Here is a 26,213-nt window from a genome sequence, read left to right on the forward strand (position 1 = left end):
GAAACTTAATATACTGAGTCTGATGGGAAATCAATTCTAGATAAGCAATGACAGCCTACTAACTCTGAAAAATGTATAAAATAGCTAAAATGAAATAGGTTACTGTCATTGTTATTCATCAAGTAATCACACAAGCAAATAGAAGCAGAATATGACCAGGTAAAGTTCTGTGAAAGAGAGGTCCATGGTGCTTTGAGAAGATATAAGAGGGAAATGTAACCTTGTCTGAGAGGACAGGGAAGGAGTCATTGAGGAAACAATAGGGAAGTTAACCAAGTAAAGAGGGGAAAAGAGCGTTCCATTCAGAGAGGCGAACAGGTGCAAAGGCCCTGTGGTGGGAAGTTATATAGCAACTCTGTGACACTGAAAGAAGGCCAGTGTGGGTAGAGAAGAGAGAGCAAAGGGTGAGTTCATGGTGTGGCTGGGAGGTGGGTGGGGCCAGAGTAGAAGGACTGTGCTGACTTTAGCAAGGGTTTTGGCATTTATTCCAAGAACCATCTTAGTGTCCCCTCAACTTGGTAGGACTCATACTTGTGTACTGACCCTTGTCTTGAGCCTGTGCCCTCCATAAAACCTGGTGACGGTTCTGACCCAGTGGGACTTCCCTTCATGGAAACAAGTGGAATAAACATGTTGACCTTGGACTTGACAGTCATTCTCCAGTGAACTTGATCAATGAGGTTCATCCTTATAGAGCAGCTCGCTCAAGCCCAAATGAGCTGATGAAAGAACTTTCCCTCCCAGGAGAGTCGAGAACTGGACCGTGATAACATTTTAGGACAGGAGGGCAGGCCTTCCAGAGAACCCTTTTCTTCTCCTTCCTTCAGCTTTCTGATGGAGTGGGGTCCGTTTGCTGCCGAGTTAAAAATGTCCTCTTGTGGGTGAAAAAAACAAGACCAGTGTTTTCTTGTATAAAATGAAGTCTCAGTTTTACAAAATGATTTCTTCTGTCTTAAGGCAGCCAGGGTGACATTTCAGAACACCCAGGAAAACATTTCCTACATGAACAGAGCATTTGTCTGGGCCAGTTATTGGCTTGAAGGAAAGGACTGTTTTATCTGCGTGCAACAAAATGTGTCCTTTATTTCCCGCAAGAGCCTGCAAACGCTTGTTTATGCCTGAGTGGTAATTGCTCCACACCATAGTTTGTTGATTAAAAAAATGTTTCCAAGAGACCGAAAATTGTTCTCAGACACATAGAGGAATTTCAGTTGACCTTGGACGTGAGAAATGTAATCCCTGTGCAATAACCAATTAGCACCCAGAATGACTCAGAAATTACTTTCAAGCCTCTTATCTGGAGAAATTCTGAGTGACGGTAAAATCGAGCTGCAGAAATTGGGGTAATAGAATTTCACGGTAGGGTGAGCTTGGTGAAGTTACCACACGTGGTATGCTTCAGAACACTGGAGGAGGCTCTGTTTGGGGACTTTTGTCTGGCTGTGGCCTTGCCAATGGGCCAGGGAAGGGAAGACTCCATTTTGCATGGTTCAGAATAGGTCTTCTGACAGGCTTAGAATTTTTTAATTTAATAAAATGCTTACTATGTGCCATTTATTGTTTTAAGTGCTTTAGAAATACTAAGTCATTTAATTCAGTCCTTACAACTACCATGACTGGTCGGTACCTTTATCATCCCCCTTTATCTTTTACAGATGAGGAAACTGAGGCCCAGAGAGGTTAAGCAACTTTCTAATATCCCTCAGCTGGTCATTGTCTAACTCTGAGTTTCCCCAGAAACAGACTATAAGGATTCAAGTGCAGGTGGTTTCTTTGGGAGATGACCCCAAAAAGCATCTAGAGTAGTGGGAAAGTGAGGCAGGGAAAGGAAGGAAGCTGGAAAAGTATGTATTATCAGCAAGTTACCACTGTGGGCAGCTGGGGTTTAATCCTGCCGGGGATTAACCGGGCCGCAGGGTTTCCAGTCAAGGGGCAGGCAGCTCAAGTATTATCCACCAGCTCCCCTTCTATCACTGGCCGAAGGCTGCTTCCAGGGGTATTAACTTGCCAGCACTTTCAGCTTGGCCTGCTTGTGGGCTGTGCTTGCTCCTGCAACCAGGAAAAGAGCCTGCAGGCAGAGTCACAGGTGTAAGCGGCAAGCAGCCCCAGGTATAGAGAGGAGAGGGCCGAGGGGTCTTGGCTGGATACCTGGAGCCACATGTGTGCAGTGTAGCCTATTCTGTTCAGGTGGTTCGAGAGCCAGCCTGCCTGGATTGGAATCCCAGCTCTGTCCCTTCCTTGCTGGGTACTGAAGGCAGGTTACTTTATTTCTCCGAGCTTTTGATTCCCCACCTGTATGTATCATGGCACCTCTGACCTCCTACGGTTATGTGAAGAGTGAGAGAGCATTTAAACCAGTGTCTGGCATGTCATATCATTCAGGTGTCAGGTGGTGGTTATCCTTAGCAGCCCTCTCCCTGCCTCACCACCCCCCCCCCGGAATAAATCAAGCTCAGGACCTGCTCCTTCTGGTCTTTGGAAGGGTTGCTTGGGGGTTGGGGAGCATCTACGCGGACCGCTAGCCTACAGAGGTGTCTACCGCCACTGCTGGGTACGGGAGTGCCGTTGGAGCTCCTTGTAGGGGTGGAGGTTAGTTTAAGCCAAGAAAGGCAATTCCTCATCTGAGATGGGGCCCTGGACCCAGGCAGCCGGGGCGCCTTCACTCTCCCGTAGCGCAGTCTGGAAAGAGGCAGGGCTCTTTGCTCAGAAGCGCATCTCTTTGCTTTAACTTTGAGCACCAAGTCCTAGGGCTCTAAATTACAGACATGAAAAGGCAACCATTAGTGTATTCCTGTTTCTGAAGCCGTATCCAACCCAGCAAGATAGAGGATCATTTAAATTCGGGCCTCAATTTTAAAATGTTTGCTCTTTGATGGAGGACCTGCTAGGCACGAGGCCGCTGGGAGACATGGGACGTTCAGAGGAACACAGGACAGGGTTCTTGTCCCAAATGTTTTTAGAACTGGGCAGGTAACAAGAAGGGGGAAAAGCTTAGTGTGAGACAGCAGGGTGTGGTGGTGATGACGGTCAACTGGAGACCTCATGTCCCATCTAAATGCTCCATTCTTATGGATGGGGCCCAGTTTTGCCAGATTTGCTTCTTTAGAAGAAGCTGGGATTCGGGTTTTTGTAGGACATCTCCTGATTTTTAACAGATTTCAACTAATTTAAATATTAGTGCAGACCAGACCGATAAGGCTATTAGACTTCTGACCTAGCATCTAGAGGCTGAGATAACATTCTGTCCTAGTCACTTCAGACTCTTATAACAAAAATACTATAGACTGGGTGGCTTAAACAACATTTATTTCTCACAGTTCTGGAGGCTGGAAAGTCTAGGATCAAGGTGCCGGCAGAATCGTTGTCTGGTGAGGGCGTGCTTCCTGCTTCATGGACCTCTTTTTGTTTTGTTTTGTTTTGGCCACGCCCAGAGCATGTGGGATCTTAGTTCCCTGACCAGGGATAGATGCCTCCTGCAGTGGAAGCTCGGAGTCCTAACCACTGGACCGCCAGGGAAGTCCCCATGGCCCTCTTCTTACTATGTCCTCACATGGCAGAAGGGGCAAGGGGACTCTTCTGGGGTCTCTTCTATACGGGCACTAATCCCACCCATGAGGACTCCACCCTCGTGACCTAATCCCTTCCACAGGCCCCACCTCCTAATACCATCACCTTTGAGGGTTAGGATGTCAACATATGAACTTCCAGGAGACACAAACATTCTCGGTCTATAGCATGTAACTGTGAGAAGAGTCACACAAGCAAATTGAGATGGAGCGTGGAATTCAGAGGAGAGGAGGTTGCTTGAAGGACTGAGGAATCAAGCTGTTGGACACTTGCTGCTCCTTGAAGAACAGGAAAAAAATTTTCCTCTAAGCAGTCAGATGGAGAAATAGGGAAGTGTGTGCACCTCACTCGTGCTCCACTGGCAGGGGGTGCTGGGACCTGCAGGTGGATGGAAGCAAACCTCAGGGCTGGAACGGAGACTGGGGACCAGGGACAGTCAGGACGTGGATCTTCACAGGCTGGAGATTGGAGTGTGTGAATCGGGTGGGTCCTGAGTTGGGACTCAGAGAAGGTGGGAGACATCATAATAAAGCACGGGGATGGTGGGAGTGAGGGAGGGATATGTTTGGATTGGGATAGCCTGGGAAAATCTCTGGGGGCTGGAGGGTGAGAATTGGGATGATGGGAGGACCATGGCCCTGAAATAACCAATGCAACTTCTGTTCAAGGCTCTTTTCTTGTTTGCAATTTCCCTAATGATCTGGTTTAACTGACCCCTCTATGCTTTAACCCCCAAATCTGTCTCCAGTTTTTGGGGTTTTTTTTTTAATGATTTTTTTTTGGGCTGCGTCGGGTCTTTGTTGTTGCGTGCAGGCTTTCTCTAGTTGCGGCGAGCAGGGGCTACTCTTTTTTGCGGTGCGCGGACTTCTCATTGTGGTTGCTTCTCTTCTTGCAGAGCATAGGCTCTAGGCGTGTGGGCTTCAGTAGTTGCAGCACGCGGGTTCAGTAGTTGCGGCACATGGGCTCTAGGGTGTGGGGGCTTCAGTAGTTTGGCTTGTAGGCTCTAGAGCGCAGGCTCAGTAGTTGTGGTGCACGGGCTTAGGTGCTCCGCGACATGTGGGATCTTCCCGGACCAGGGCTCAAACCCCTGTCTCCTGCATTGGCAGGCAGATTCTCAACCACTGTGCCACCAGAGAAGTCCCTGTCTCCAGTTCTTATGTCATTTCTTAACCCGAAAACCACATAATACAACTGCTTACTGGGTATTTATTTACACTTGATCGTCCCAGAGACACTTAAATCTCAACATATCTTTACTACAAGATAACTGGACCAAGAATGCTCACAGCAGCCTTGCTAGCAGCCAAAAAGTGGAGACAACACAAATGCCCATAACGGAAGAATGAATAAACGTAAACAGTGAATGCTACTCAGCAGTACAAAGAACAAATCACTGATTCAAGCAACAACATGAGTGAATTTCAAGGCCATTAGGATGAGCGAAAGAAGCCGGATGCTGAAAACTACATACCCTATAGAGGAAAACTTGACACTCTCACAATACTTCCGACACCAAGTGTGTGGGTTTTCCACACCAAGAAGTTCTCCAGTTCTCTGTGGGCACCAACTAGGTGTTCTACAATTTAATTCAGTTTTGGCGCTAGCTACCTGGAGTTAGTGCGGACCTCATAGGTTAAGGGCTCAGTCCCACAAGACATCCCCCACTTTACACTCCAATCACAAATATTCTGGCCTCCTGTTCTCCCCTGCTTTCACAGCATTTGCTGCCATTCTGAGTCATCATTCTGCTGCTCACAGCAGCAGGCCCCTACCCCGCTGCACTGAGGACAGACATGGGCCTCATCCATCCATTTATCCAACAAAATATTTAACTGGAAAGTATGCTAGTTGTCAGGGAAATTGCGGAGAATGAGACATATTCCCTGCCCTGGCAGGTTTCCAGTCTGTTGGGGAAAACAAGTGAACAGACAGTTATCATGCAGTGTAAATGGGAAGTGAGGTGGATGAAGGGAGCAGATAGGCACAGCCCATCCAGACAGAGAGAATCAAGGAAGGCTTCCCCGAGGAAGTGAAAACGTGGAGCAGGAGGTAACTAGGTTGGCGAAGGGGAGAGAACAGTCATCCTCACAGGAGCAACAGTAGGTGCAAAGGCCCTGGAGTGGGAGGGAACTGGGACTCAAAGATGGGAAAGGAGGAAGAAGCTGTGTTTCAGGGAAGAAGGAGCCGAGAAAAGGTTGAAGAGGTTGGAGAAGCAGGTAGAGCCTGATCATACTGGGCCGTCTGGGCCAGTGAAAGCACCGAAGTCTTTATCCTAAAAATGATGGGTCACTACCAAAGCATTTGAAGCAGGCGGTGACTTGGTTGAGTATGAAGAAGTGGAAGATCACTGTGACTACATGTAAAGCCCAGTGTGGAGGGAACCAAGGTGGGTTGTCCAGGTGAGAGATGATGACAGGTGGTATTGGTGCAGATGGAAAGAAGAAGGAATTCTAGAGACAGCTGGGAGGAAGCAGTGACTGTTCCTGGTGGTGGATGAGACACGAGGGATGAAAGAGAAATGAGGTGCCAAGGCTGGCCTCCACATTTTGGGTTTGCACTGTGGAAGCTGGGCCATGCTTTTCACCAGGCTGGGGGCATGAGCTGCAGGAACCACAGCTTGCAGCCTATATGTGAGTTTGAGCATGTACAAGGGCATCCTCAAAACTCTGATGATGTTTTCTGTGTGCTTCTCCCTCCAGAGGGCCAAGATCAATCAGGGGACCAAGGCTCCTGAAGAAAAGACGACTAACACCATATCCAAATTTGACAACAACGGGAACAGGGACCGGATGAAACTGACTGATTTTCACTTCCTGATGGTGCTTGGAAAAGGCAGCTTTGGCAAGGTACAGTATGGCTGGGTGGTGGCACCTGCTCCAGAAGGAACAGCTAACAAGGCAGGCACATTTGCTGTTCATATGGGGCTTACATTCCAGTGAGGGAAAGAGTGAAAGTAAATAGAGCTACACTTCAGTTGGTAATGAATACTGTGAAGGAAATGAATGGAGTGCTGTGTCACAGACAGATCAAGAAGGGACCCACTCAGATTGAGGAAGTGATGTAGAAACTGAGACCTGAAGGATGAGAATGAACCAGCCATACATTCAAAGAGCTAGGAAGGAACGTTTGCAACGGAGAGAACGGCAAGTGCAAAGGCCCTGAGGTAGGCAAGAGCTGGGCACATTCTAGGCACCATCAGAAGGTGCTGGGGCCAAAATGTCATGAGCAGGGGGAGGTTGCAGGATGTGAGGTTGCAGAGGTGGGAGGGGCCTGATCATGCAAAGCCTTAGAAGCTGTGATGAGAAGTTTGGATTTATTCACAGTGCAGGGGGGAGCCACTGAAAGTCTGAAGCAGAGAAGTGACGTGATCAGATTTGGTTTTTGGAAAAGATTACTCTTGCAGCTGAGAATGGAGGTGGTTCTTTCGAACAGCAGCACAGTTGAAGGATGACCCTGGGACTCGTAGAGTGATTCTGGATGCTATTATAGGGTACTAGGAGATGCTGTTCACTGAAGTTGAGATTGTGTTATAAGTATTCCTGACTTGTTTAGTGTTGTGAGTCTTTTAATCCTGTGTGTGCCACCAGTATGTCTCATATCAATCTCAGACCATGAACTCAGGTGTGCAAAAATATCAAATTTCCTTCCCCATCTCTGTAGCTTAGTCAAAAATCTGGGAGTTATTCCTTGACTTCTCTTTGTCCTCCCCTTACCCCAGCCATGCATAATCCATTAGTTAGTCTGGATAGGTCCTCCTCCAAAGCATATCATGAATTTACTGAGTTCTCTCCATCTTCACTAATGCAGCCCTAATCTATGCCATACAATACCGTCTGGACCACTGCAGACATTCCTAACTGGTTTCCCTGCTTCCACTCTTGTGACCTATAATTAATATACTTCTATGCAGCAGCCATAGTTATTTTTAAAAACTTACATTAGGTCAAATCACTCCCATGCTAAAACCCTCCAATGACTTCACAAATAGAATAAATTCTATACTGTGTCCTTGGCTTACATCACTCTTTAAATTCTGATCAATTTAAATTATTCTCTGTTTGATACCTTCTTTTCCTTTCCTTCTCCCCATCACCCATTGTGCTTGGGCCACATGAGGTTCTTTGAGACATACAGAGCTCCTTCCTCTCTTAGAGCTTTTGTGATGCTGTTCCCTTTATTCTTTGCAGAGCTGGCTCTTTCTTGTAATTCCCATCTCTACTTAGATATCACCTCTTCTGAGAAGTCTTCCCTAACTACCACTCAAAGAGCCACTCATTCATTCTCCATTATATTTAACTCTCTCCTAGCACCCATCACCAGATGATACTTCTCTTGCTTGTTTGTTGGTTTGTCTCCTTGTTCTAAGACCTGAGCTCCACAAGAGCCAGGAGCTCTGTCATGTTCACTGCTGTACTTCCAGTGCCTGTGGATTGAATTCATTCAGGGTCTAGACTGAATGCGTGAATTTTCTCTATGGGCCACAAGGTCCATCCGTCTGCTGTGATGGACTAAGGAATCTGAGGTGGTGGCCCAGAGTTTGAAGAGCCTTGGCAGGGAGTGAGAATAGAGAGTAGGAACACGGAATAAGATTGCTGAGCAGCCTGGAGGTCCAAAAGGCTAGAGAATAAGCAGTAGTGACGGTAGAGGTCCATGCCACTGTGGTCTTTTTGCCAGCAGCTCTGAGCAGCCTGGGGGTGGAGATGGGGAAGTAGATGGTGGATTTGAGCTAAGGGTGGTGGTTAGCAGGATCAGTGCCCTAGAAGATCACAATAATAAGGGAGTCAAGGATTCTGGGAAGAGGAGTGCCCACTGCAGATCCAACAGAGCCTGTTCTAGCAGGTCCTCAGTAAAAGTGTACTGAAAACATGAATAAAAATGACATCCACACTGGAAGGAAGTCAAAGCAAAAAGAGGGTTATAACCTTGGTGAGAAAGAAGGAGTCTAGGGGCCTAGGGATGAGAAACAAGTGGGTGAGGCCAAGAGATTTAAAATGCTAGGAAGACTAGGGACATTTAGATTTCAGAGATGGGGGTGTTTCCATGATGACAAGGAAGAATGAAGCCTAAATGAAGAGGAGCTTCTAATAAGCTGAGGCTGTCGGGGAGTTTTAAAAAATTAAATTATATTTTTAATAAGCAGTGTTTTCACGTGGTTCATAATTAAAATTATATTAAAAGGATAAACACTGAGAAGTTTTGCTCCCACTCAGGTTCACATCCTTCTGTGCCCCCTTGCTGCTACTGCCCTCCGTATACAAACTGATTTGTTAATTTGCATCTTTCCAGTTTCTCTCTGCTAATTTAACAAATATAAATATGCATATTTATTCTTGTCCTTGTTGCCTCAAAAGTTAGCAGACCACACACATATTTCTTCACCTTTTTGATCACTCAACAATACAGATTGGAGAGTTTTTGACTGAGGAATGGAAGTTCTGGAGGGTCTTACAGAAAGGATTGGGGTTGGGGGGGTGGGTAGAGAAGTGGGAGAGTGGGTCTTGGGGAACAGTGAGGGAATGAGAGAGAATAGATGATATGTTTCCATGGAAACTGTTATAATAATTGAGAGTTCTGTTCCAGACTGGGGATGTGGCATCCAATAAATCACAGAGGAAAACAACAGTATGTCATGAAAGCAAACTAGAATAACAAAAACCTCTACCATCCTTTTTTTTTTTTTTAAATAACACCCTTTACATTTATTTATTTATTTATTTATTTATTTATTTATTCATTTTGGCTGTGTTGGGTCTTCGTTTCTGTGCGAGGCTTTCTCTAGTTGCGGCGAGCGGGGGCCACTCTTCATCGCGGTGCGCGGGCCTCTCACTATCGTGGCCTCTCTTGTTGCAGAGCACAAGCTCCAGACACGTAGGCTCAGTAGTTGTGGCACACGGGCCCAGTTGCTCCGCAGCATGTGGGATCTTCCCAGATCAGGGCTCGAACCTGTGTCCCCTGCATTGGCAGGCAGATTCTCAACCACTGCACCACCAGGGAAGCCCCTACCATCCTTTAAAACATAGAGTAATCCTTTGCAACTCTTGTTTTGCCAGTCGCGGTTTTAAATTAATGTGGTTTTATATTTGAATGCCTACTTTTACCGTTTTGCAATCTTGTGGGGTATATACATCAACCCCCTTAAATGGAAGAACACAGCAGCAGTAACCGCTCCCCCACCAAAGATGAAAGACATGGACCGCTGGTTCATCTGTTCACACCTCCCCTCCCGCAGGCCACTGTATCAGATCTGGCCCAGAAAAAACATGCTCTTAGAGACAGTAATAATTTGTGGAGCGACTAGGGAGAGACACAAGCATTTGCTAAGACCTATGAAAATGAAACAAGGGACAAAGCAAGTGTTGAAGGCCATTGAGTTCCAAACGAGTAAACCCTGTTTCAAAAACTTTAAAAGAAGAAAAGTTTGGAGAGTTTGCTTTCCTGACCATGTGAAAGCGTTTCCCTGGGAGCGTTATCGCACCAGGGCAGGGCCTCTTGGCATGTCTGGCTTACTTGGAGATAGACGCCCTCTAGAACTTCTGTTGCAGAGCATTTGCATGTATTATTCATTTGTTATTTAATGTTTATTTTTATAGTTTTATCCTCTCTATTTTTTCTGATTTCTTGAACCTTTGACTTCTGCTTTGCCAACCTTTACACTTTTCAAGAATTTTACCTCTGTGGTTGTCGAGTGATTTCTGCAGTTTAAATTGTGCTCCAGATATATAAATTGGGCAGATATGCACTGTTCAGACTGATTATACAAGTGGAGCTTATAAAGCAACGCAGGCAAGTCTCTGATAAGGTGTATACACAGCACAAATACAACTCTGTACATTGCAGACTTGATCCCCTAATTCTAAAGTGCCATAATAAATACCCATTGAATATTAATTAATGCTAATATCACTTGCTTTCTGAGACTTCAGATGTGCTTGTGGTAATGATTTGTATGATCCAGATGTTTTTAGAAAATCATGCGGGGAAGTTGAATGAGGGCTTTCTTATTATTTTCTTATACTTGTGGACGCTTGCCTGTGGAGGGATACTGGCCTGCTGGGGGGGTTGGTGGTGTGGGGAAGGCAGGAACATGTTGTGGTGGACCTAGAGCTAACATATAGAAGCTCAAATCCAGCAGCACAGAAGAGCTATCATAGGAAAAGATCAGTAATAGAAAAAAATGAAAATAGCCCAAATGTTTATCAGTAGCGTGAAAGTTAAACATATAATGGTGTATCCATGATACCTTCAAAAGAATGAGGTCTTTGTGTCTCTCATATCTCTGTCTGTCTATCTGTCATCATGGACAGATGTCCATGACATAGTATCAGGTAAAAATGGAAGCAACATCACAGAACATTAGGATTAGTATATAAAATACACTGTACATAGAATAATTCTATTTATGTAACGTACTCAGAGTCCCTACTCTCATTGAACTTCCCCCCAACATTTATTAGGAAAAATTTTAAAAATACAGAAAAGTTAAAAGAATTATACAATGAACACCCATGATACCCAATACCTAGATTCTGCAGTCAGCATTTGACTGTATATGCGTGATCACATGTCTCTCCATCTCTTTGTCAACCCATTTTTTAATGCGTTTCAAACCAAGATGCAGATATCGGTACACTTCACCCCTGAACTCTTCAGCATGCATATCATTTAACCAGAATTCAATATTTGTTTTTCATCATTTTAAGGTAATAAAATTTACATACAACAAAATGCACAGGAAGTGTATCATTCTATGAATTTTGAAAATGCATACTTAAAAACCCAGTGGGAGTATAACGTTAATCAAAAAAAAAATCACACTAACAGGTGTAAAGTACAGCTGTGATGTTTGCCGGTGTGCTGGGAGAGCCTGCGGGAGTGGGATCGGCCCCGGCCACAAAGTCAGGAAGGCTTCTGGGAGAAAGAGGCTCTTGAGCTTTATCTAAAGGATGAGCTAGTTAACTGTGCAAAGAGGGGAGGGGAGTAAATGGAAATCTCAGAATGTCTCTTTCTGGACTTCCCTGACGGTCCAGCGGTTTAAGATTCTGTGCTTCTAATGCAGGGGCCACGGGTTTGATCCCTGGCTGGGGAACTAAGATCCCACATGCAGCGTGGCAAAAAAAAAAAAAGAGGACATCTCTTCTTCCTGACCCCACACACTAACCTCCTTTATTAGTTAGGGTGGATTCAACTGCCATAACAAAAAGACCTCTACATCTATACTGGCTCAGACACAATAGAAATTTAATGTTCATTCATGTAACAGTCCAAGATGGGTGTTCCTGACCTCACCCACGCTCTCCATATGGTGATTAAGTGACCCAGGTTCCTTCCATCTTACCGTCCCCATCAATCCCTACAGCCTTGTTTTTGTCTATACTCAGCGTGCGGAGGGGGAAAGAGAGTACAGAGGAGGCACAAGCTGCTTCATAAAAGCCTTGGTTTGGAAGTGGCACCCATCACTTCTGCCTACACACTATTACAGAGAATTTAGTCACATGACTCAGTGCAAGGGACGCTGGGAGAACAATTTTGCTGGAAAGATAGTGGTCTCAGCCATACGCCCTACTTTTCAGCTCTGGCTGGAATTCTTCTTGGTGACATGAAAGACCTTCTGACTTTAACCTTAGAACTCCCATTTTCATGCCCCACAAACAAAAAACTTTAAGCTTCTCTTCTCGATGACATTTCCTTGTGTTCAAATCATGGAACGTGCCAGGTGTTAGAGCTGCTTTTCCTGAAGCATAGCATAAGCCAGGAATAAATCAAGTAGGAAGAAGTCAGCAGCTTATAAAATTAAAAGGAAAAGTGGCAAGTCTTTAGAAACTGAGTGCCCCGGTATTACATTTATCTCTTCAAAGAGTCCCATTCAGGTCTGCTGCTCTGTATGCATCGAAGATGATCAAAAATAAAAAGCTGAGAGGTGAGAGACAAAACTATTAAGCCTCCTCTTCTGGTGTTTGACTTTCCTAGAATAATGCCCAAGAGGTTGATGATATTAAGTGCCTGAGTGTCACTAAGGAGGCCATTTAGTGTTAGCCAGTGGCCCCTTTCCTATGGGGCCACTCTCCAAGGTGCTGACACCAGCTCCCTTGGCTCAAGATTCAGACTGTACAAAAAGGTTGAGTATAGCCTTGGCCAAGTTTCCCAACTATTACCTATTTATGCACTTGTTTTTATTCTTTTGTTTATTTTTTTAAGCACGTACATACCTCCTTTATACTATCTTAAATATTTTCTCTCTTTTTTTTTTTGGCCGCGTTGTGTGGCTTGTGGGATCTTAGTTCCCTGACCAGGGATTGAATCCGGGCCCTCGGCAGTGAGAGCGCAGTCCTAAACTCTGGACTGCCAGGGAATTCCCCTTAAATATTCTTTTTAAATTGATTTAGTTGACTTCCTTTTCTTCTTCTTAGCATTGCCCTAAGTGATAATGTATGTGAAATCACAGGCTTGATCTAGCAGTCATATATTTATTTTAATATATCTTAGGAGAATCTATTAAAAGAAAAATAATTTTGTCCTTGTATTGCCGATGGTAGAAGTACCACATTTTATGAAAAACTGCCTTCAAGATCTTACACTCACATGACAATTTGGTACTTCAATTACCATTGTATTCCTAAGAACATGAAGTCTTTTGCTACATTTTTTGTGTATATCTGGAAGGTACAGAAAGTCTCTGATCTTCCCTCTCCCCTATATCCTTTCCTTTAGATGAGAAGCATGCTCAACATTTCCTGAATCCTTAAAGGTGTTTTCTGTGATCTTGACTCTCCCTTCTCTGTCCTTTACTCACTGACTATATCCAGAGAATCAAACTGCTCTTTTGAGATTTGCTGCCTACACTTCCTCCCCACTCACCTGTGCCTTATCCTTTTGCCTTGTGACTTCTACTCTCAGCTACTTCTGAATCGCCCGTCTCCCAGGTTATCAGTGATCTCGTAGCTCCTAACTCTCCAGATCTGAGCACAAGCCATGGTGGCTGCTTATGACAACAGAGGGCAGACATGAGGGAAAGGAATTGAGACTAAGATTGGAACCCATACCAGGGAGGAGTATCACTTTTATAATAACTGCCCACTGACAGCATGATTAAGGATTTATTCATTCAACAAATATGTGTTGAGCATTTACTATGTGCCAGGCACTGTTCTAGGTGCAGAGGAAATGGCTGTGAACAAAACAGACAAAAATATCTGCCCTCATGGAACATACATTCTTGTGGTGGCGGTGGTGATGAAGATGGTGAAGTCACCTAACATTTTGAGTCCTTACTATATGCCAGGCTTTGCTGTAAGTGCTTTGTATGTTTTGGCTCATGTTTATGCTGTGATGTAGCTACTTATATCCCCATTTTACAGATGAGGAAAGGAGATGCAGGAAGTTGAAATAAGTTGGTAAAGTCACAGAGCTCGTCAGGGGCATTTAACGGACCAGGTTTGGTTTAGATGCATGTGATCTTAGGCTCTTGATTGCCTTGATACTTAACACTTGCATTTCTAGTCTCAACAGTGGTCGCCTTGCCATGTCACAAACATATTCTAGAAGGTTAACCGTTTTCCCCTCTTATTTTCTCATTTCCCCCTCTCTGCTCTTTGCCTGTAAGTGTAAGCAGAGTTTGCATGCCTTGTTTTCATTCTGAGCCTTTGCCATTCGACAAATGCCATGTGCATCATGATGGAAGGCTCCAGATTTTCTGTTCTCCCTCCTCACTCTGTGTTTGTCAATTACCTATGCATGTGCAAACACCCATCGGAACTGTGAGCCATCAACAGGGATTCCTGGGAGGGCTCCTGAGAATGGGCTACTCTCTTCTAGAGCCTGCCCTTCTCACCTGCTCTACAGGCTTCCGCTCGTGGGGTCCTCCAAGTCTTGGTGGCGTCTCTAGTGTGTGTGGTTCCTCAGCTGGTTCCCTTTCCACCGTCAGCCTCCATTTCTTCTAACCCTCACCAGCTCTATCTCCCATCCCCACCCTCTACAATTCCGCTTGCCCATCTCCATTGCCTCCAACTTTTGAGCTCATACTAATTGCCAGGGATCATGCTATGGATTTATATGCATCACACATCATATTATTTCTTACCACAGTCATGCAAGGTAGTTACTGATATTAACCCTATTACACCTATTTGGAAATTATAAGTCAGAGAGATTGAGTGACCTCCCCAAGACTACACAGCTGGGAGTAGGCAGGACCAGGACTTGAAATCAGGTGTTGTGATTCTAGTTGCCTCTTTCCATCTCTAATAGCACTCTTCTCTACTTCTGGGTCCACTCATCTCCACCAAACTGCTAGTCTTTTCTTTTTTGAAACAGTTTCAAAACTGCTATGGAGACTTTTGTGGGTTCTTCCTTACACCATGAAAAAAAAGTTAAAAACTGTATCTTCGACTGCTTTAGTATAAGGACAAATGTATTAATATTGCATGTTAAAGCATTTTCTTCAGCCTAAAAGTTCATTTTTTTTTCTTGTGATTCTAAAAGAAATTAAAACACTTTCATGAGCCCCTGCAGAGATCGTGGTCCCCAGTGTGCTTGAAGCTGGCCCTGGTTACTAACACTAGCTCCCCAACAGCACAACCTCCAAGCTGTCTCCCCAAAAGCCACTGGGGTACTTAACTAGTGTGTGCTTTGAGTTTGGGCACAAGAGAACAATCCAGAGCTCCAAGCCCCAGACTCCAGTGTCTTCTGCTGGATCCAAGTGCAGCACTGAATTACCACAGGAAGAAATTGCCTGAGGAGATAAAAAGGCAGTTCAATTTCTACCAGTAACAAAGGCCTTTTCTAAAGTCTCAGAGCTCCCGTTGTGGGAGTCTATCCTAATTTTAATCTCATTAGTAGTGTGGATTCACATGCACACATATACGTCCATACATTAGAGGTGGTTATATAATCCTACAGGCAAAAGCTCTTCCCTTTACTTCAACCTGCTTTGCTATCTTCCTGCACCATATGGTGAGTCCTTTATCATATGGTTCACAGATAGCTCAAAGTCTTGCTACCTGTTCCCTTAATCCTCTTCCAGAGAACCTTTTGACATTTGCTGTCTGATCTTGGATTCCTGCCTTCTCTTTGGTTCTATCCCAATTATGGCACCTTCCTCCCAGCCCCCAGTCTTTCGTGTGCAATTCTGACTGCCGTGGTTTTTTTGCCAACTCATTTTCCCCAGTCACGGTGAGGCCCTTCCACTTTCTGAATTCGTCCAGGTCTCTCATCAATGAAGTGACTTACTGCTTCTCTGTAGCCCCGACATTCACCCCTCAGAGGATAGTAAATTACAGAACAAAAAAGCATAAGGGTCTATTTTCCCAATAAAATTAATTATATCAAGGAAAGTGAAACGTCTGGAATTCAAGTTTTCTTATCAAGCCACAGGGAGTAAAGGGGGATTTATTGGACAGACATGGCATGTTCCTGTGTATCTCCCAACATCCAAAGGCAGGAAGCGCAGCTGGGACCAGAAAGCTTCCAGGAACCCAGCATTCATCGTCTCCATCCTGGGGTCCCCAATCTGTCACCCTGGCTTCTTGCTGACGTCTCTCACTGTGATGTGCATCAATGTTACCTCCTTCAGCCTTACGTCACTTCTCAATTCTCAATGTCTAATCCCCAAATCTAGAATAGTCTAGAATTTAAAACCCCAGGAAAGAGACTGATGGGCCAGTATGGCTCAGTGATCATGTGATCCAATTAGCTGTGGCCAAAGGGACAGGTCACTTTTCCAGCCATCTGTCAGGAGGGACAACAGGAATAGACTCTCTGAAAAGCAAATGTGATGTGGGCAGTTCCTCGAAGAGAAGGAAGAAAATACCGGTCTGTCTGGCACACAGGCCAGTGTTTCCTTTAAGTCTGTATAGTCTTCAAAACGTTGCCTGGCTCTGTGGGAAAAATAATACAAAGTTAAATCTAGTCCTCTTACTGAAGGGCCAGATAGAGCCTATTAACAGGGAAACTCTGTGTCGGGCGATAATTCACGGCCTCTGGTCCAATTATTGTGCTGTCATAGTTCACCCTCCACACATCCATCTCAACTGCATCTTTATGTGCTATTTCAGAAATTCTAATCCTGTTAAGATATTGCATCCCTGTTTACTAACAACATTACCCATAATCTTTTCTACAACAAACATGATAGCAGAGACCTATAGATTTTAATCATCCAACACCCATGGTAAATATTTTGAATGCACACCTACGGATGGTTAATATAATTAAACGTGCCATAGTTTGTTTCAATCCTTCCCCGCCCCTCAGCTCTGTTTCATATTATGTATTGACCTCATTGAAAATCACTGCAGAGATTGATAATGTATTTTGAGTGCTGAGAACCCGTCTAAGTGTTTTATATGCATTGCTTGTTTAATCTTCACAACGATCTTATGGGGTGGGTCCTGTCATTATCCCCATTTTACATGAGGAAATGGAGGCTCAGAGTTGAGAGACTTCCAGATTCATGCAGTGGTGGATGCAGGTCCAAACTCAGAGAGCCTGGCTCCCGAACACATGACCACTGTGCCACCCAGCCTCAACATGCGCCACTCCTGCCTTGGAGAAAACCCATTCTCCATTAGTCTGTGACCCCAATCATAAAGGGAGGCTTGTGTGCACAGAGCAGATCAGATTATAGGGAAACAGGCTTCCTTTGTGCGCCTAATAGTTGAAATGAATGACAGACCCTTAAGGGTTTCATTGCGTTTTCTTTTGGTAAAAGGCATCAATTATTGGTTTGTTTTCCCGGGAACTGTTTAAAAAAGAGTCAAATTAAATCTGCTTTTATTTTAACCATCTAGCTTTGTCAAATATAACATGTGATTCAAAGAAAATTGACTAAGCAAACCTACAGGACACCAGCATTGATTTGAGCTCAAGAGAACACTTCAATAACTCGAGTGGATATCTATCAATTCCACCATATCAATTCTATGATATCAATAATTAGAAGTGATACAATCCAGAGTTTTGAAATAATAGTTCTTTTGCATTTCTTATTACAACCCAATCAAACAATTAAACATTTATTAAATCCAGCTAAGCCTCTTCATTTAAAACTCAGGGCTCGTCGTTTCAAGTTTAAACCTTCTTATTCCCTCTCCTCCCTCTTTCCAGCAGTGACTGTGAGTCATTCCTTTCATGGGTGTAGTGACATTTGCTTAACAATAGCAAGTCCACATGAGCCAGAGATGACTCGGCTGAAAGTACCTCCATTCTAAACTTCGTTTCACACTTCCATTGGCTTTCTCTGCTAGTGGGCAAAAATTCAACTTGATTAAATCTAATGTGTGACATGGCATCATTTTAAGAGGCTTAAATCTTAATAACACGTGTCACCCTGACCTCTGATCTGAAAACTCAATTTATCTACCACCCAGTTCCATGCCTCCCCCATTATCAACATCCCCACTAGAGTGGTACATTCATTACAGTCAATAAGCCTACACTGACACATCATTATCACCCGAAGAATGCAATTCACATTAGGGTTCATTCTTGGTGGTGTACGTTCTACGGGTTTGGACAGATGTATAATGACATGCATCAGCCATTATAGTAACATACAGAGTAGTTTCACTGCCCTAAAAATCCTCTGCACTCTGCCTATTCATCCCTCCCACCCCCTACCCCCTAGCAACCACTGATCTTTTTACTGTCTCCATGGTTTTGCCTTTTCCAGAATGTCATATAGTTGGAATCATACAGTAGGTAACCATATAAAGAGATTTTATTTTAAATATGGAACACCTTACATAATAAATCATGAAATAACCCAGTTGATCTGCACGCTATCACTGCTCTTATTTTTGTCTCACCAACTTGAAGATTGTATCCACAAAGTGATTCAGTCCTACCCAGATCCACACTATTTTTTTTTAATTAATTAATTAATTTATTTATTTTTGGCTGTGTTGGGTCTTCGTTTCTGTGCGAGGGCTTTCTCTAGTTGCGGCAAGCGGGAGCCGCTCTTCATCGCGGTGCGCGGGCCTCTCACTGTCGCGGCCTCTCCCGTTGCAGAGCACAGGCTCCAGACGCGCAGGCTCAGTAGTTGTGGCTCACGGGCCTAGCTGCTCCGCGGCATGTGGGATCTTCCCGGACCAGGGCACGAACCCATGTCCCCTGCATTGCCAGGCGGATTCTTAACTACTGCGCCACCAAGGAAGCCCCAGATCCACACTATTAACTCCCAATTAGCATCTTTTCCCCTCTATACCACTTTTCAATTTTTCCTGAAGTACTTCCTCAATTTGCAAGTCCACCCAGTTGCTCCTCCAAAGCAAGCTATTAGAAACCAGGAACCATTCCTAGACTGCTAACTTCCAGTTTGCTGCTAGAGGCGAATGCATTTGATTCCCCCAAACCACATGATTTCATATTCGATTAGTGTGTCCACCATCAAATATAAAATTTAAACACACATATGTGTGGATACATACGCTTAGAAAATCTGACCCAAAGTTTGAACAGTAACAATACACTTTGGGGGATTAAAATTAGGGCCTTAAGATAACCTAGAACATGTTAGGACATCTTCATGTCTGGTGAAAGTTGAAAGTTAGGAGAACCTCAAAAGGTAAAGAATTCATCAACTCTGATGAACGTAGTATATTGAGTTCTGTCTATATGTTAAGCTCTTATGACACGTATCATTGAAGCATCATCATGGCCCTATGAATCGGTGGACTCTTGTCTATATTTATCCCCACATCTACTTACAAGGTCTCCTGGTAGGAATGGCTCTGCCCCTCATTCCAGGCCTCTGGTTATCAGGACTTGGGTGGCTTAAGCCATCTCGTCATCCCTGGCTCAGTCTGAAGGAGGGCTTTGCTGGAGAAGATGAGTCTGTGAAGGCCTGGAATCCAGGGTACATCGTCGCTTCCCCATTCAGAATTTCAGAAGATGACAGATGGTCTGCTGATTCCTCAGGGAAGTCCCGTCTGGACTGAGCATGTAGCTCCCTGCAGGAGAGTCCCCTCAGCCTCTCCCGGAGGGCTCGTGCCAGCCCCACCTCTAAACACAGACGGTACAACCTTGCCTTTCGTTCTGGGCTTCGCATAAGGATCTCCTGGGAAATAGATTTTGCAGAAATGTTGGTCTATTGCTCTAGTTCACTTTCTGCCACCTGGAGACTGTGGGAAATAACCACTGTACCCACCATTCCTCTTATTCTCTGTATTTATTCTTTCACTTTAACAATATGGCTTTCTGTGTGCCAGGCTCTGAGCTTTACCTGCGTTATGTCACTTACTCTGACAACAGCCTGCTGAGGGAGGAACTGTCATTATGCCCCTTTTACCTATGAGGGAACTGAGACTCAGAGAGGCTGAGTAACTTGCCCAAGATCACACAGCAAGCACATGATAGAGTTAAACTTTGAACTCGTGGTTCCAGAGATGAACTTGTACCTACTGTGATTTTACAGTTCTATTTAGATATGAACTCCCAGCTTATCAGATTCTGTCAAGGTCAAAATCGCACTCTTATGTCAAACAGCTTGTCAGGATACCTGCCATGTTGTAAAGAGATGAGGATGTGGACGCTCACCTTCATTTAGTAACCTGGCCACACCCAGGTCTCTCTCAAAATCCTACTCCCGCGTGGGCAGACGCCCTTGGAAGAGCAGTGGCCAGTGTGTGCCCAGCGCTCCAGCCCCTGATTACAATACCATCCTGATGGCCTCTTGCCAGCTCACCACCTCGTCCTCCCCCAGGGCAGGCCACACAGGAAGGTCCCAGATATTTAGAAGGTTCCGATTTAATTGGTCTGGAGTGTGGCCCAAGCATCAGCCTGTAAAAGCTCCGCAGGGAATTCTCATGTGCAGCCTGGAGAAACAGGAGCTCAGTACGAGCAGAGGCGAGGCAAACCCAAGGAAAGGGTGGGGCAGGGGAGGAGACAGAATTTGCCTTAAGACTTACAACTGAGCTGATGTAAAAAAGTACTCTCTGCTCTGCCGGTCTTCGGTCTTCGGAGGGACTGTGAGGAGCCCCAGCAGGAGACAGTCCCAGAGGGCGGGGGACCCTCAAAGAGACAGAACCCTAAAATAGAGGAGGGTACGCACCCCACCTTGTCCACAAGCCAACTCCCTTGTGTGACGGGTGTGCAAGAGGCAGGGAGAGGGGCTCGTGGTCCCCCTGGAGGCCTGCCCTGTACACACTTAACTTGCTTCTCCATCCCTCTCCCGTGCACCCTCAGCTCCCTGCACCTTCCCGATCCTCTCCTCTCAAATTAGTGTTCGGGGACACTATGAGCCCCAAATGTGTCTCCCTCTGTCTCTATTTTAGATGCACCATCTGAGTTCATCAAGCTAGCATCTTTTCCAGACCCCCGTGCGTTAGTCAAGCTTGCAGGCTCCGGCAATGCTAGATGGTATGGTCTCTCCTCCTCCTCTCTGACCCTGTCATAGGGATGGTATTAAGAACATTGTCCACGGCGGCGCTGCGTGTTCAGGATCCACGTGAGACATTTCCTTTAGACCTAAGTTCTAGGGAAAGCTTATTTTTCTCCTCAAAAAGTGATTTTCCCGATAGAAAATATGAACTTTTGTTATCATTTCATGTATCTCTGGTTGCTTTGGCCTCTAGGAAGCTGATAGTACAACACATAGAAACACACACACTATATTTATAATATACGCATATACATACACACTATGTGCTATATAATCATTTTTAACCAGATTTATCAAGGTATAATTTACATATCATAAGATCTACTTGTTTAATATTATATAATGTTGAATGCTACCTCAAATTCATTGTGAGTTATAGGTTGGATTTAGCCATAGATAAATTAAACAATGCTGAGAACCAAGTAACTGAAGATCTTTAGTGACCTAGATCTAGGGATTTTCTTTTTAAGCTACTTCACCCTCACTCAGATATTTTCATTCATTTATTCAAGAAATATTTATTGAGTGTCTAGATGTTGGGGATATGACAGCAAACCAGTCAAACAAAACAGCTGTTCTCCTGGAACTAACATTCTAGGGAGGGAGGAAAAGAAACAAACGGCGATTAATAGAATGCCAGGTGTGGGAAGAAAGACAAAGTAGTGGAAAGGGATGGGGAGTGACAAAAGGGCTGCAACTTTAGAGAAGGTGATCAGGGAGGATCTCTGCAAGGAAGTCACACTGAACGAGGTGAGGGAGCAAACTCTTGGGTGTATCTGGGGGAAGGGTCCTGCAGACAGGACAGAGTGTACGTGGAGGTTGGGAGCAGGTAGAGTGGAAACAGAATTATCTAGGAGGCAATTGCAGGAGACCAGGGTGGGGATCGTGGTGGCTTAGATCAGACAGGAGTATGGCATGTATTTTGAATGCAGAGCTAACAATTTGTTGATGCACTGGATGAGAGATGTAAGAGAGACGAATTGAGGGAGGCTCGGTTTGGCTTTGGACTTGCGGCAGGTGTCTGTTGAAGTTGGGGGGAGTGGGGAGCGGGGCCTTGGTCCCTAACTATCTCTGCCCTCTCCCATTAGTAAGCACATGGACACACAAGTCCCTCGGGGCAAATCTCCTTAGCCAGTTGAGAGCTGGAAATTGATGCTGTGTACAGAGATCACAAGTGGTCCCCTTGGTCCTTCTCTGAAAAGATGAAGCTGATGATAACCACTGTAGTGGATAGAATTGTCTCCCCTCAATATATATTTTCCAGTTCTAACTACTGATACTGTGAATTCGACCGTATTTGGGCATAGGGTCTTTGCAGATGTCATCAAGTTCAGAGCTCAAACTGGATTAGGGTGGGCCCCAATCCAATGACTGGTCTCCTTATAAGAAGAGGAAATTGGGGCAGAGACACAGGGAAGAACGCCGTGTGAAGACAGAGGCAGAGATTGGAATGATGTGTCCATAAACCAACGATTGCTGGTAACCACGTAAGCTGGGAGGGAGGCATGGAATAGATTCTCTCTCAGAGCCTCTAGAAGGAACCAACCCTGCCAACACCTTGATTTCGGACTTCTGGTCTCCTTAACTGTGAGAGAATAGATTTCTGTTGTTTTACGCCACACAGTTTCTGGTTCTTTGTTATTATAACTAGTACAAGTCCCTAAGTACTCATCATTTGCCCAGCACGGAGCTGAATTAAGGTGTACAGTTTGCATACTTTATCCCCCAAAGTTCCCTTAGCACCACCCAAAGCTGAGCATTGCTAGTGTGTCTGTTTTATAGACGAGGAAATTAAGGTTCAGAAAAGTTAAGTGACTTTCCCAAGGTCATGCAGCTAGTATGTGGTGGAACTTGGATATTTACCACGTCTCCTAATTCTAAAGTCCCTGCCCTAACCATGATGCCATCTTGTCCCATGGTCAAGGGCCAAGGTTCCAGGCACATTCGGCCATTTGGATTTGCCAGTTAAGTTCATCTCCATCAACTTTCTGGCTAGGAGTCCCTGGGCTACTTTCCATTTTATCTGCTGTCACTGGAGCTGCTGCGTTGATCACATCTCTCCCAGAAGATTCTTGGGGAGCAGAGGTGGCTTGGAATTTGATAAGAACGTCACTTCAAGACAGCCTTTCAACCTGTTTGGAATCCTCACCCTAGAGATGGAGGGACAGCTGAACAAACAGCCCATGCCCTCGATGTTGGTATTAACTGAAGTGGGAGTTCCAGAAACTGCGAGAGACAATTAATAAAAAAATCATGTCTACGTAAAGGAGCATTTTAGATCGTGGCCATCGCCATTGCTGGTGCTATGGCTGTTTTTCTGTCATTTTTCTCTCTCGTACCAACACTTGAGGGCACAGATGGAGGGAGTAAGATCTTCTCAAGCCACTTACTGCTTGGAAGCAGGGCCACGTCTGTCCTGTTCGCGGACACATCACCAGTGCCCAGCATCATGCCTGGCACACAATTCCCAATAGAGCTCTTGGACTAGATGGATGAACTGGGGTCGTGACCACAGCACTAACTCAGACCAAGCTCATCTCGACCAGTAGATGAGTGGTTTGTTAGTGGTTGTATATGAAATGGAGAAAGGACATAAGTGTTCTGTTCTTGACCATGAATTAGGCCACAAGGGCTGAAGTCTCAACAGGTAGGATGGGTAGGAAAAGGAGAACAGGGCCAGGATCTGGAGTCGAATTTGAAACACTCCAGCAATAATTTGCAGACAGTACAGCCTCATGACCCAACGCTTGGTGCTCACGGCTCAGAGAATCAGATGGTTAAGAGCATGGACTTTGGAGATAGGTGACCTAGAAGGGTCACTTCCTAGTAGGAGTGACTTTGGACCACTCACCTAACTTCTCTAAGCCCTGGCTTCCTCTCCTGTGAAACGGGGACGGTAGCAGTACCTATACTACCCATCTGTGTGGAATTAAATGAAATAATGCACAGAGTAGGTAAGAAATGGGGGTGGTTATCATATCAGCCCCAAACTGGCCACCTTCTCTCCCATGCTGGTCATCCCCACATTGTCTTCTCTCTCCCTGGCACACACATTGGCCCATTCCCCTTGAACGTCACCCGTTCTTTGTCCAGCCACCCGACTTGGAGTCAGTGCAGCTCTCTCTGCTGGAGACATCTCAGAGGGCTGGGAGTTGGCATCTGGACTTTGAGTTCTAGAGCTTAAGAGCTCACTTCCTACAGTACTTCTAGACCAAGGTTTGTGGATCCAGGTAGTTTACTCCTAAGGGAACACGAATCGCTTCCCTTTGGCTGGAATATGCCTCCCCCATGTCCACTGTGCTAGTCCTGGTCATTCTTCAGGTCTCAGCTTAACCATCACCTCCCCAGGGCATCTTTTGCTGGCCCACCGAATCAAGTTAAGTCCTTCATGTGAATACTCGCAGGGCACCATGAACTTCTCTTTCAGGAGTTTAATCATAATTGAATTGGACTCATTTGTGCCGGTGTGTAAGCCTCCTGAAGGGATTGTCATTCTGCATCCCCAGTGCCTGGCACATCCCAGACACTTAATTCATGTTTACTGAACGAATAAATGAATTGGCCAGCCTTCCAGGTCCTGGGTGAGACTAGGAAAGGCGATACATTTGGAAGGCAGACTGAATTCCATCTCTGTTGCCCATCTCAATTGAAGCCTTAAAAGTTTTTTGATTAAAAAGAGTGTTCATAACCAAACACAAGAAATAAATAAAGCAAGGTAGCAGGGGCCACACCTGACAAGGCTGGGTTGCATTGGGGCACAGATGAACTCAGGTGAATCTGTTCTAGTTGCCTGTTGCTGCATCACAGATCATCCTCAAACTCAGAGGTTTAAAACTACAACACGTATATTATTATCTCTCATGGTGTATGTGGGTCAGGAGATTGGGAAGTCTCACTGGTTGCTTGTGGCTTGGGCTCTGTCCTGCAGTGGCTGGAGCTGGAACAGCTCGGGCTGGAGCACCCAGTGCTGTCTAGGCAGCAAGCTCTTGGTGTGGTCCCCAGGCCTCTCCACGTGGTCTCATGCCGTGGCCTCACTAGCACGGTGGCCTAGGGCTCCAAAGGCAGGTGTCCCAAGAGAAACTGACAGAAGCTGCTACCTCCCAAGTCACACAGGATCCCTTCTACTGTATTCCGTTCATTGACGCAGTCACAGAGGCTGCCCAGGTTCAAGAGCAGAGGGCATAGACTCTGCCCCTTCACTGAGGAGTGTCAAATATTTACAGACATGTTTTGAAACCACCGCAGAATATCACTTCTTTCATGATACCGGGAAAGCTCTCAGGAAGCTCTCAAAAAGCTCTCCAAGGGCAGAGAGATTCCTATTGAAAGGAAAGCTTGATTAGAATATTAAGGAGCAAAGTTCCCTTTTCGCCCCTGGTAACGACTGCGGAGAAAGCGTTGGGACACTCAAAAGGATTCTATCTGTTTTACTTCTAGACACCTCCTATCCCTCATATTAAATGAATCAATTCTGATATTACCTCAGAGTTCCTCAGAGCAACAAATTTAGTGATTAGAATCAAGGGGAAGGGAGGCGCTTGTTAAAATGCATACTCCCAGGCCACAGTCAGAGCTTCTGGATGAGAGGTGGCGCTTGGAAACTGCCTTGTAAACAAGTACCCCACGTGGTTCTGATATAGGCAAGAGGCACCTAAAAAGAATGGAATTTATAAAGAAGAATTTGTCTTGTTTTAGGTCATGTACTAACCTGATGCTGTTTGACTTACTGAAATTTTTATTTTTATTAAGAATTTGTACTCCTCAAGCGATAATTTTGTCTTATAGATCTTTAAAAGGTAGACATCCACTCAAGCTAGTATAAATAAAATAATAACTTTATTGGGGAGATATGGAGGTTTCTATGGAAACAGCCAAGCCTCATGAGAGACGGGAACCAAGAACTGGAAAGCAAGGCCTTTGCTCATTCCCTGACCTTCTTGTTTCCCCCACACATCCGGGTCATTTTTCTTTGCCTGCATGTGGTAGGAAAGGACCTCTCTAGGCAGATCTGTGTGTTTTTCTTTTCAGGATCCTAGAGTGCCTACATGGAGCATCCTAATTCCACATTCTTCAATGAGAGAATCTGATTGGTTCAACCTAGATCAGTTCTCCACCTCTAATCCAATCAGCTGTGGCCAGATAGATCCCCTGCCCAATCAGAAGGCTCTAAGAAGGAGTTGGAAGAAATGAAAAGCATGCTAGGGTCCATATCCAACTTAAACTGTGACCACTTTTTTTTTTTTTTAAACATCTTTATTGGAGTATAATTGCT

The 26,213-nt window shown here is 45.0% G+C and overlaps 1 protein-coding gene across 2 annotated transcripts in view; it reads left to right on the top strand.

The window, feature by feature from the left end:
- The window catches only part of PRKCB (protein kinase C beta), a 311,017-nt gene that overhangs the window by 224,242 nt on the left and 60,562 nt on the right, over positions 1–26,213 (top strand). For both annotated transcript variants that reach the window (XM_036827010.1, XM_036827011.1), the window contains exon 9: positions 6,267–6,413. In XM_036827010.1, coding sequence (XP_036682905.1) covers positions 6,267–6,413 — 147 coding nt within the window. The remainder of the gene's footprint in view (positions 1–6,266; positions 6,414–26,213) is intronic.

This window comes from Balaenoptera musculus, chromosome 15, assembly GCF_009873245.2.
Source record: "Balaenoptera musculus isolate JJ_BM4_2016_0621 chromosome 15, mBalMus1.pri.v3, whole genome shotgun sequence".
In the NCBI taxonomy this organism is placed as follows: Eukaryota; Metazoa; Chordata; class Mammalia; order Artiodactyla; family Balaenopteridae; genus Balaenoptera; species Balaenoptera musculus.